We start from the raw sequence: 12,633 nt of genomic DNA on the forward strand, positions 1-12,633 counted from the left end.
TCCTTTAATTAACTTTTTTTTTTTTACTATCCACGACGCAGATGATCAACCACCAACCTTTTTTTTATTTAAATTCAACTGAAAAGATTAGACACTAGAGTTGTCAGTCACACACTACTCTTGCATTGCCAGACCTTCCTCCACAGTGCTGTGTAGAAAGGTCTGGCTAGTCCCAAAAGAAAAGGGATAAAGCAAGAGTCTGCTCGAGCCGGCCGCAGTGCCGTGTCCTCCATTTTCCATTGCAGATTCAGTACCGCCTCATGCGTGAGGCGAGCGTGACTGGTCGTCATAGCAACAGCCGTGACCAAACACGACACACACAGAACGTGGAAGGTGTGTTTTTAATTCTCAGCATGTGGCTCTTTGCCAGAAGACAAATTTAGTTGACAAATTTACAAAGGCTGGAAGAACTGCAAGCAATAATTCATATTTTCCTTTAACCTCAATGAATGGAATATTTAATAATCGTTTTAGATTGGTCAATTATCCTAAAAGGGCAGATGGTCAGTTTACCCCAGGTGGGCCACAGGAAGGCTGTTTTAGTCATATTGCCAGGCCCCTTTGACGTAGATGTATTCTTACAATTTCATTTGAAAGATATTAAGAGATATTTTGAAATAGATATAGTAACTTATTTATATAGCACCTTTCACGAAACCCGAGTACACTTTACAAAATTATGGGGGAAACAAAACTAGGGGAGGTTGGATGCTGTGGTGAACAGGTGGTGTTTGAGGAGTTTTCAGGGATGTAGCATTGTGGATATCTGCTGGGAGGGTGTTCCAGAGGTACGGGGGCTGCAACACTAAGGGCTCAATGTGAGGAATGGAGAGCAGGCCAGCGTCTTGAGGACTGCAGGTTTCAGGGTATGACGGGTGGATGGATGGAGGAAGTTGGAGACATACTGTGGGGCCAGGGCATGGAGGGATTTGTAGGTGAGAAGGAGGATTTTATATTTGATGCAGAGCTTGATTGGTAGTGATTATATTGACTCAACATCGATATTGCAAAACCACGCAGCGTAATATTTTATCTAGGGGTGCAACATATATCGACTTAATATCGTTATCGCAATACTCGTCCGTTGGCTGCGTGGCTTAGTTGTGTTCAATTTAGAGCCCGCTTGAAACGCTGTGATCATCTTTTCATTAGCCAGTTACCGTGCCACTTGCACATGTGTGTGTGTGTGTGTGTGTGTACAGACTTGTCTTACTCTTGTACATGCTTCATTGTCCCTTTTTATTTTAATTACTATTATTTTTATAATTTTATTTTTGTCCTTTACACAAATTACAATTTCACTAGAAATTGTTCTTGAAAAAAAATGCTAAGCAGTTTTGAAAAATATTATCAATTGATATTGCAATCTCACATTTTGTAGTAGTGATGATCAAAGGAAGCTTTGTGAATCACTTCCCTTTCTGAGCTCACTAGACGGCGGATTCTGATGTATTAGAGAAGCAGGACACACCTAGCAACTGATTAGGGTTGGCTACCGTTGGCTAACGCATTTGTTCTAACCCGCGCCCTAATGTTAAATGTGTCCCTGTGTCTTTCAGAAATGGTGGAGTCAATGAAGAACGTGGCCAGTATGGACGTGGAGCTGACAGTGGAGGAGAGGAACTTGCTGTCAGTAGCATACAAGAACGTGATCGGAGCCAGAAGAGCTTCCTGGAGGATAATCAGTAGTCTGGAACAGAAAGAAGAAAACAAAGGCGGAGAAGACAAACTAAAGATGATCCGGGAATACAGGAAAACGGTCAGATAGATGTCTTGGAAACTTACGTTTTTTTACTTAATAATGATTTAAATGTTCATCTTATGCCAGTGGATTTAGGGCCTGGCAGTATATGTAATCTTTTTCTTAAGTCTTATATTGCCCTATTTTCAAACAAGATATGGAATTGGGCAATACCGTTGAAATCAATACAGCTTCTGTAGACGCCGTGCCTGTGTTTACATCTCTCCTCATATCCCTGCAGCCTCGCAACCCAGAGTGTATTTGACTTTGAATCTCAGCTCTGTTGAATTGTATTGAATATTCAGAGGAAACTTGATCCAGCACCTGTAAGGTTTTGACAGCAGTGTGTGTGTGTTTGTTTTGGTTTGCAGGTCGAGAAAGAGCTGAAATCAATCTGCAACGACATTCTGGATGTACTGGACAAACACTTAATTTTAGCTGCAACCACGGGAGAATCTAAGGTTTTCTACTACAAAATGTACGCATCTTATACTTCTTTAACACATGTTCTTTCTAAAACTTTACATATTAAGGTCAGGCACGTGTGCAGTATGGTTGGACTAGGTGTTGGTCACAAGAGTAATGACATTATTTTTTTCCGATTTTATTATTCCTCACCAGTTCTAACACCAGCACTTTTACTGGCAGGAACGTGATTTTTTTTTCTTCTTTTTTTAAAACCTGGATATACAATAGAATGGATTTCTCCCTTGTGTAATCAGAATGCAGGTTGCTGCATACTTCTGTTCCTCTGATGTTCACATACATCTCACCTTTTTCCAATCCGTAAATATCCTGGCAATTATTAGTATGTGTCTAACTGAGCTACTCCCTGTTAGAGTTACAGTGCAGTGGATCCTAAATCCAACCCTAAAGGTGCTGACACACGACAAGATTGTCAGCATAGTCGCCCCTCGGCTCCTTTCCTGTAACCTATGTAACTAAGTAGCCATCCATCCGCAGCGGGCTGCCCTGCTCCTTTCCCTTCCCCACCGAGAACACGGCTCACAGCCCGGGAGATTGACAAGCTAGCTAAAAAGCATAGATGCTAGGTGGTCATTGCATTAGTTGTTTAATTTACTTGTGTGTAGTCAAGTCTTATGTGTACATGTGCAGAAGTACCTTTTCAGTTCGAATATAAGACTCGTAGAAAAAAAGTCTGAAAAGGTGGGGTTGTCTTATAATCTGGGTCTAGAGTTTCAAGTGTTCAAGTCTCAGGACGTAAGGGATGTCACCTGTTTCAACAACCAATAGAGGAGGCAGCTATAAACTATAGAAATTAAATGAGAGAGAGAGAGAGAATATATCACTAGTGTAACCGTAGCAAGCATCTCAATATCTATGACTAAAAAGATATTGGAAATACTTTTATTGAAAATGTTAAAAACAGCCTTGTTTTATTCAATGTGTTTTTATTAGTTATTTTCAAATTTAAAAAAAATTCTTGATGAAAACAATATTTGGCTTTTCTAAAGTATTTTTCCAAAAGTTGGTCTTGAAAAAGGGTCGTATAATCAGGGTCGTCTTATATTCGGAGCAATACGGCATTTTACTGAATGTCAAATATCTTCATCTTAGAAACTTTGCACACTGGGTTTTTAGAAATAGAACAATCCAGAGTCCTGTCCCATTTTAACATATTCCATGAAGTGGTCAGTGGCATTAAGTGATGGATTAGCAGTGATTGTGACTCTGCGGGGGAAATCGGACCCGGGCATAGGCATTAAAAATAACTTTTCACTGTGTTGATTGCTGTCACAGTTCACGTGTGATCATCATATGGAAAATTACAGTTTCAGAAACATGTTACATATAGTAACTTTAAAGTTGCAAACTAAGCATTAGGAAAAACGAAACAAAACGGCTCTTTTGTCAGGTGGCTCTGTATTCAGCAATGTAAATATTCAAAAGGCTTGTTCATCATCACAGGTGTGTTTATCGTAGAAGTGCAACAGTTCATGTACTTGTCCCAAATTGTACTGTACGGACATTGAATTCAGTACTGCTGGTTTGTTACATGTTTGGCACATGTTACTTTACCGATCAGTGCTCTGGACCCTTAACTGTTGGTATAATGTGTTTGTAATGCACATGTGTAAAAGCAGATATGGATCTGACTTTGTTGTTCCCTCTGCTCAGGAAGGGAGATTACCACAGGTACCTGGCAGAGTTTGCCACCGGCAACGACAGGAAGGAGGCAGCAGAAAACAGTTTGGTTGCATACAAAGCTGCTAGTGACATCGCCATGATCGAACTCCCCCCAACGCACCCCATTCGCCTTGGATTGGCCCTTAACTTTTCAGTTTTCTATTATGAAATCCTCAACTCGCCAGACCGAGCTTGCAAGTAGGTGTGATCATCTAATGTTCTTTAACTGGTATTCCCAACTTTGAAGGACTTGATTTTTCTTTAACTTAATTTCTTTTCAAGTTTCTATTGAGATTGTTCTTTTTTTGCCATAAAGAGTAAATAAAATAACAATCCCAGTTCTAGGCACAAACTACATGTGGGTTAAAAAACGTAAAGAATGTACATCCTCAGAGTGAAACCACTGTGTGTAAAAGGCGAAGCTCGAGTGGTACAATCGGGGAGTATTACCCGTGTTTATCAACAAAGGTCCTTTGCAACTATTGCAGTTTGCAGTTTTTTTTGTCATTTGGGAAATTAAATCCACATTTCAACAACTTTTCCTTCCTGCTGTGGCTCAATTCTCACATGAAAAGAAGTTGTGTTCCAGCAGTCGGATCCAGATTGTGATTCTCCAGCAACCTTCCATCTTGAAACCAGTCCTGAAAGGGAAAAGATTGTTCATTTCCATCCATAGTTATTGCCACCTGTTAACTGAACGTGTTGTCCTGCATCCTCTCTGCTGACAGGTTGGCGAAGGAAGCGTTTGACAATGCCATTGCAGAACTGGACACGTTGAGTGAGGACTGCTATAAGGACTCAACACTTATCATGCAGTTGCTGCGTGACAACTTGACACTATGGACCTCAGACGTGCAGGGAGATGGTAAGAGCCATTCCTCTCTTCTCAGGGCATTAGCTGTCGTTGCTAGAATATGCAGCATCTACTGGTATTATCTCAGAGTTATTTTCTGGGTTATACTGACTGATGATTGGGTCCTGACCATCACCATTAATTCTTACGTTTTGACAGATCTTGTAATTTTTGAGCTGATTTGTTCATTCACGTTGCCCCTGATTTCTTTGTTTGCCACTACGAGGTACTTGTCTTTAAGTGCTTAGGCTGATGCATCAAAAAGCATCTAGAAAACTGTAGAACCACCAGACCTTTTCTCTAACCAGAAGTCAGAAACCCTTTCCTACTTTCTCTCTCATGATCAGGACTCTCACTGCTCTGACTTCTCATCTCTCCCTCGTTCTTCTGTAGATTAAGGACAGCCCTCTTCCTTCACTCTTCAATTATAGAAGTGTATTTTGTAAGTCATTCCTCCTGTCCTCCTACCTCAAGCAAGCTATCCTGTTTTACCGCCCTGACATCCGTCACTAACATCCTCACATTACAAAGCCCAGCCTTGTTGAATGTTTTGGAGTGAGAGGAGATGATAGCATATGTTGCCCTGTCTGCCCACAGCTCTGAAGGACTACAGAGCGGCACTTATTCACACTGTATTATTTTCGTTTCCACCTTTTCTGCACGAACAGAGCTAGAGTGCTCTGTGATTTATTGTCTTCAGGGTGTCCGCAAGTCAGGAAAAGTCTAAATCATGCCAGGTTGTGTTTAAAACTCCCGGGATTTGTTTCAACAGCCCCAATCAGAGGTTTCAGCAGTCTACATTATTTACTATGTTACAACTTTTTGATTGGCTTCTTTCGGCTGATACAGATCCATTAAAATGCACGTTGTTCGATCAGTAAACCTAGTTCTTTGTTGCTGTCACTCCCCGATGTAAGTTGAGTGCAGATTTGATTTGCAGCAAGTAGCATACAAGATGCTATCGAGAGACTTCTGTGATGTCAATTCTGTAAAAATGGACCTAGTTAACGTAGTTCGTTCACTGCTGGCTAATAGTTAGCAATCAAACACAGCAAAGGCTGTCAGGCAAGAAGTATTTTTGGGTATTAACCCTTAGCCCCTTAGTCACTAGAATGCCCCACGTCAGGATGATTTTAAATTAGGATTTTTTCCCCAAGGAACAGAGATTCAAAGTTGAGGATTCTCTATTTTGGTTCTCTATTTTAAAAAATAAATAAAAAGGTACCTTGTGAGTCCATGATTTACATTTAATTGGGAAATGTGAGCAGATACGTCCCTTACCCCACCATGGTGGGAAGAGATTGTGATTCCAGCCTTAAGATGTAGACTGAAAGAACCTGTGGACACCCTTTCCCTTCACCATGCATGTCAGTTTCACTTGAACACAGCCCACTGGGGCAGTACAGCAGATTCTGCTTGGGCAAAGCAGAGTTTGAAAACCTGTGAACGTAGCTTATTAAGGTGTGATATAACGGATACGCTGCAGTTAACAGCATGTGAGGCTGCTGCTCTTTCTCCTGTGGCTTTCTCACATCCCAGTTAGCTGTGGCGCTAATGAGCGCCGTTACGGTTTCTATTTCAATCATGATGGATTCTCAAGCCTTTTGTTATTTGTGCCTCTTAATTCTTCATTACACGGATGGCTGTTCTGTCTCTATGGTAACCTTTCCAAGTAACCAGTAGTACAGGTTCAAAAGGCATTTCACCCCCTCAGTAAATCTGACCGTGGCTCGTTTTAAAGGCACTGTGAACTAACTCTTGCTCACTGCATGTTGACACAATCGGTGGTAATCATTGTAGTATACTTCTAAATGCTGGGTTGTTTGTTGCATGATTGACTGATGCACATATTTCTGAGCTGACCCTAATCATTTCTAATGGAAAGCTCTTCTTTCAGTAATGTTCACTAACCAGTTTTGTTCAACTTTTCAAAATTTGCAAAAAAAAATCCTCAAAAGGAACTGCAAAGGTTAGCCATATCCTCTGTTTGAGAGAGGGGGTATTATCTGCTTAATGTTTAAAATAATAACCATGTCTGCACCAATTCTATACGTAATACTAAAACTATATACTATTTAGCAATGCTGAAAATATACAATACAATAATTTAACTGTTTTATGCTAATAGCAAAATGTACAAAGTTGTACCAGTAGATGCCAATCAAACTAGATTTGAAACACTTCTTAAAAAGGGACCCCAGTCTAAATTTTTTTCCCCCTCTGATTAAAATATTTTTGGATCAGGATGTTGTATGAAATGGCACAAACTCACAACGCGTAGGGAAAATTGCCATGGTCTCGTAATAACACAAATTTCACTTTCTGGACACAAATAATCAGAAGATTAGCCAGTCGGTTTCAAATTATTCTGCAACTATTCAGATAATCAGTTGGTTTATTTTCTCAATTTAAAATGCTGTAACAGTTTAACAGTCTCTAGTTCCAGCTTGTCAGTAGTTTTGATGCTGTTCTTTATCATGTTTTTTTGCCACAATTCTTTTTGACATTTTATAGTCCAATCAATAAATCAGTTAGTTCATCAAGAAAATAATTGGCAGTTTCATCAATAACTTTACATTTTTCATCTTGTTGTAACAATGTATGTCATTAGCATGTGTTTATATTTCAATTTTGTCCATCCAATTATCTATTATTTAGATAATAATTAGTTCTAAGATAAAGTCTAATTGGCAACCTTTTTGTTGATTGTTGGCCCTTAAAAAAATTCTAATTTAAAGCAAAAGTGCGTTAATTTCGAGGTCAAAGTATTTCTACAAGATCTAATGGATGTTTAACAGTCTGAATCCAAACTGAAGATACTATTGCAATGAATTATGGGAAATGCAGTTTATTTTTGAAAGTTGAACCCACTAGGGACTAAAGGCCAAGATGAACTGCCTCTGCCGCTTCAGATTTGACCATTCTCGCATCTATTGTAGTGAGGAACTGTTTATGATAACATAATGATAATTATAGAAATAAAAATGAATCACTCATCAATAATTTCCCCGTGTTATAACCGCAAGAGAAATGCAATATGCTCGTCTGAAACTGGGAACTAGGCTCTCTGCTGAGCTCCTCCCGGCTGATCTGTTCATCATCAGCCGCATTTAGCTGCCTTTGAAACATTTCTACTTGAGTGTGCAGAGATAACATTGCTTTATGTTGCTGTCGTTCTCTCAGGTGAAGAACCGAGCACAGGAGCAGTGCAAGATGCACCGGCGGGGGAGGAGACCCAGTGAGACTGAACAACACAAGACAAGCCGCCCTCCTCTTCCTCCCCCCAGCACTAGCTCCTGTCCCCAGCCACAGTTTTTTAACTGGGTTTATACGGCAGCCCACACTCTTTCTCTACCTTTCCCTGTATTTCTACTCATCTGTACCCACCCTTTCTCCTCATATGCATGTCATGCCCCAATCCCCTCAGGGCCCGCTCAGGTCTCCATTTTTCACCCCCCAGGAGTTTTACCTTATTTTTCATGACTCATTTTGCAAGCCTGTGCCCTTTAAGGTTCCTGTCTTCTTTTACCGTTTTATTTTGCTTGACTTGCTTTACTTACTACTGTATCATCTGTTGCCAAGTACGCTTGCCTGTATTTGTAACACACATATACAAGAGTTTATTTAAACCCAATACATTGTTGTTCAACTTTTTTTTCGGTATTTGTGTGTTTATGAACATTTATATTGTCCATGCTTCTTTCAGCCAGTTTTGAAATCTTTCAGTTTGCAAATTGAGGATAATAAGGCGGTGATGGGAGATTTAAAAGGGATGTGTTAAAGCTTTTGGGAAGAACTAAGTGCCCTCTTTACTTTGATTACCAAACACATCAATAAGTCTGTTTTTAAATGAAAAATAGCAGAATGTCCCCCTTCTCTGAGCATCACTCTGACTTCTACTCTTGTCCGCTCTCAGACCAAGCATTGTGCTGCGAGGCTGTAGCGCTTTTGCTAATGGCAGATAGTTAGGTAATGGCTTTTTAGCAGACAAAATGTGCGTATGTGTGTGCGTGGGAGGGGAATGCTCAACACTCTTGATTGTAATGTAATGCAGTTTAGCATTGGCACCATATTAAAAAAAAAAAAAAGGGTTTGGGAAATAGAGGCCTACTGTATCTTTACTCCCCTGAATCTTTTGGGTATCCTCAACTCTCTCTTTCCGACTCCTCATTTCCTTCCTTCTGTTCAGTATGTGTAACGTGAATCTGATTTGTACTACTGGATATTCTCACCAGAGCCACGAGTACCATCTGTATTCGTACTGAAACACAGCATGGAATTAACATTAAACTTCAGACTGAAAAAAATGTTAAGTTAACATGCGTGAGATGTTGTCTTTTTCGGTTAGTGTTTTAAGGTGTTTGGTTTGACACATCTGGTTTTTAATCACTAGAGGGCAGTGCTGTACCTAAGTAGAATTTTGGGGTACTGGTACTTACTATTAGTACTGATGATAATAATAATAATAGTTATTGTACTAGATCTAACTGCTATGCAGATGGTTTGACTTAAAACAATGTGATGAGCTTATACAATCAATACACTGCGTTAATTGTCTCCTGACCTTCAGCTAAAGTTAAGTGATTTCCGCAAATAACTCTGTAGTTGAATCTGTAAGTGAGATTAAAAAGAGAGCACTTTTTCTGTGCAATTGAATTGTATTCATGGTATCAAATTATAACAAGTTATCTCATGACACTTTACGGATAGAGTAGGTCTAAACCACACCCAACCATTTACTACAAGCAAGCATTTGGTGCAACAGTGGCAGAGGTGGGTCGAGTTGCCAAAAATTGTACTCAAGTAAAAGTACGGTTCAGAATAATATGACAAAAGTAAAAGTAGTCATCCAAATAATTACTTGAGTAAGAGTAAAAAAGTTCTTGATGAAAAAAATACTCAAGTAGTGAGTAACTGTTGAGTAACGTCTGATTTATTTCTTAACACAAGCATCAATCAGACCGACAAAGACACAAAATAATCAGCTTTAGGCAAATTATAGTTCATCCAATCAATAAAATAAATTAAAATTATTTTATTAATTACAAAATAGCTTACTTGAGAGACTTGTCACATCAAATTAGGATGGATACTGCATGTGTAAAACATTCTGTATTTAACCTAAAAGACAAATATCCACCTCTCCACAGCAAAAACTAAAACTACCGCTACGTGTCCTCAGGTTAGATGTTGAGTTGTTGAACGCTCACATGTCCGTTTGTTTTGGTCGACATATTACATGCTATACTTTGACTTTTATAACATTTCGACATGCTATTCTGGACTTTTGTCACATTTGTAAACATGCTATACTCTGAATTTTGTATAGCTTTTTTTGACATACTGTACTTTTTATCACTTTTTTCAAAAGGCTATACTAAAATTTACATTCATAATTAATATTACTTTTTTGACATACTATACTATGACTCTTTTTTCGTGCTTACTATGACTTTTTTATCACCTTTTTCACATGGTATACTATGAATTTTGTATCACAATTTTTAACATACTATACTATGACTTTTTATCACTTTTTTACATACTATACTATGACGTTTTTAATCACTTTTTTTCAAACAACTATAGTATGACTTTTTTTGCCATGCTATATTCTAACTTTATCACTTTTATCAACTTTTTATACTATGACTCCTTTTGTCATGCTTACTTTGACTTTTAATTAATCTCTTAATCATACATACTATTACTTTTTATTACTTTTTATACCTTTACATCACTTTTTTACCTGCTAATCTATGACTTTTAACATGCTATACTATGACTTTTTCATGCTATATATGACTTCTTTCATGATATACTAGAACCTTTTGACATGCTTACTATTAGCTTTTGACATGCTATACTATGACTTTTACATGCTATACATGACTTTTTACATGCTATACTATGACTTCTTTACATGCTATACTATGACTTTTACAGGCTATACATGACTTCTTACATGCATACTAGACTTTAATGCTATACTATGATTCTTTACATGCTATACTATAACTTTTAACATGCTATACTATAACTTTTTGACATGTATACATTAATTTTTGACATGCTATACTATAACTTTTTGGACATGCTATACATGATCTTTTGACATGCTATACCAATTTTGACAGCTATACTAAACTTTTTTAACATGCTATACTATAACTTTTTGACATGCTATACTGACTTTTTGACATGCTATACATTAATTTTAGACATGCTATACTATAACTTTTTGACATGCTGTATGACTTTTTACATGCTATTCTTTGACTTTTTTACGTGCTATACTATGACTTCTGACATACATACTATGATTTTTTAATCACTTTTTTCAACATGCTACACTGTGACTATTTAAATTTTTCGACATCTATAAAGACTTTTTCTACATGTGATACTATGACTTCTTTATCACATTTTTGGACAGATCATACTATAACTTTATTGTCACTTTTTCAAAATAAAATACTATTACTTTTTTGACATGCTATTCTATGATTATTTTAAATTATCTATACTTTAACTTTTTATCCCTTTTTCCGACATGCCATATTATGAGTTTTTATCATAACTTTTGACATACTAACTATGACTTTTTTTATCACTTTTTAGATATTCTATACTTTTTTTGCATGCTATACTTTGACTTTTTAAATCACATTTTTGACACGTATACTATGACTTTTATTACTATACAATTACTTTTATATCACTTTTTTCAACAACTTTCTACTGTATGACTCTTTCGACATGCTATACTAAAACTTCAATTACCTTTTCCTCTTACTACACTATGACTTTTTTTATTACCTTTCTGATAGCTATAGTATTTTTATCACTTTTTCGATATACTATAGTGTTACTTTTGAATGTCTTTTACCATGCTTGTTTGGTAGCAAGAGGGCTTGTGGTTAGAGCAGCTGCAATAACCACTGCAGAATCTAACCTTTGGTTCAAACCCCCAGTCTAGAGTTTAGTTAGTCTTAGCTTAAACTATTCCAAGAATTTTTCCAGCATACAATTTTTTTTCTTTTACTTTTCAAGACATACTATAATTACTTTTAATTATAACTATACCATGACTTTTACATTGATTAACTACTATGCAGGGGTTCTCAAAGTTTGATGACTGCTGCTCCAATTTAGGGAGCCCGCACATGTTTGAGGGCTGCACTACAGTTAAGTCAGAGTTTCACTATCTTCATTGTTACTTTAACTTCCACCGTTCATTATTCCAACTGCCATAACTATGAATCATATTCATCATATCTGTATATCAGTGACTGTGTCCAAACCAGGACTTTGGTCCAAAACCGTCAGGGACAGATGCCATCCACAGAGCCTGCTTCTGTCTGGAGTTTTGCCTTAAAGGAAGTTTTTACTCACCACTGTTCAGAGGTGGGTAGTAACGAGTTACATTTACTCCGTTACATTTACTTGAGTAAGTTTTTGAAAAAATTGTACTTCTAGGAGTAGTTTTAATTCACTATACTTTTACTTTTACTTGAGTAGATTAGTGAAGAAGAACAAGTACTCTTACTCGCAAATTAGGCTACAAGGAGCTCGTTACACGTTACTACGCTTCATTGTTTTACCCCAGCGTACGTCTCATTTAATGTTTTATTTTGACAGAGAGTCTTCCGCTGAAGGCTTACCACGTGACTGTGCTTAACCAACAACGTCGTTGTGCAGTCACGTGACCTACTCGTTTCAGCAGCGCGGACAGGTTAGCTTTACAGTCTTAGCAAAGCAAAGACGTCAGAATCCAACGTCGCTAAGGCAACGCTGACCACGAGGACCCCCCCCCCCCCCGCGCTCACAGTGAAAGATGGTACCTTTTAGAGAAGTGAGAAACAGCAGCTACATTGTGCGGCGTCTTCAG

General features: G+C 37.9%; 1 protein-coding gene across 2 annotated transcripts in view; it reads left to right on the forward strand.

The window, feature by feature from the left end:
• The window catches only part of LOC116700739 (14-3-3 protein epsilon), a 13,543-nt gene extending 4,483 nt beyond the window's left edge, over positions 1 to 9,060 (forward strand). The window contains exons 2-7 of one of the 2 annotated variants that reach the window (XM_032534168.1): positions 1,560 to 1,759; positions 2,113 to 2,219; positions 3,881 to 4,087; positions 4,618 to 4,754; positions 5,136 to 5,184; positions 7,926 to 9,060. In XM_032534168.1, the coding sequence (XP_032390059.1) occupies positions 1,560 to 1,759; positions 2,113 to 2,219; positions 3,881 to 4,087; positions 4,618 to 4,754; positions 5,136 to 5,140 (656 nt within the window). In that variant the 3' untranslated portion in view covers positions 5,141 to 5,184; positions 7,926 to 9,060. The remainder of the gene's footprint in view (positions 1 to 1,559; positions 1,760 to 2,112; positions 2,220 to 3,880; positions 4,088 to 4,617; positions 4,755 to 5,135; positions 5,185 to 7,925) is intronic. The other variant, XM_032534167.1, reaches the window with a different exon arrangement.
• Positions 9,061 to 12,633: the final 3,573 nt, after the last annotated feature.

This window comes from Etheostoma spectabile, chromosome 13 (assembly GCF_008692095.1).
Source record: "Etheostoma spectabile isolate EspeVRDwgs_2016 chromosome 13, UIUC_Espe_1.0, whole genome shotgun sequence".
Lineage (NCBI taxonomy): Eukaryota > Metazoa > Chordata > Actinopteri > Perciformes > Percidae > Etheostoma > Etheostoma spectabile.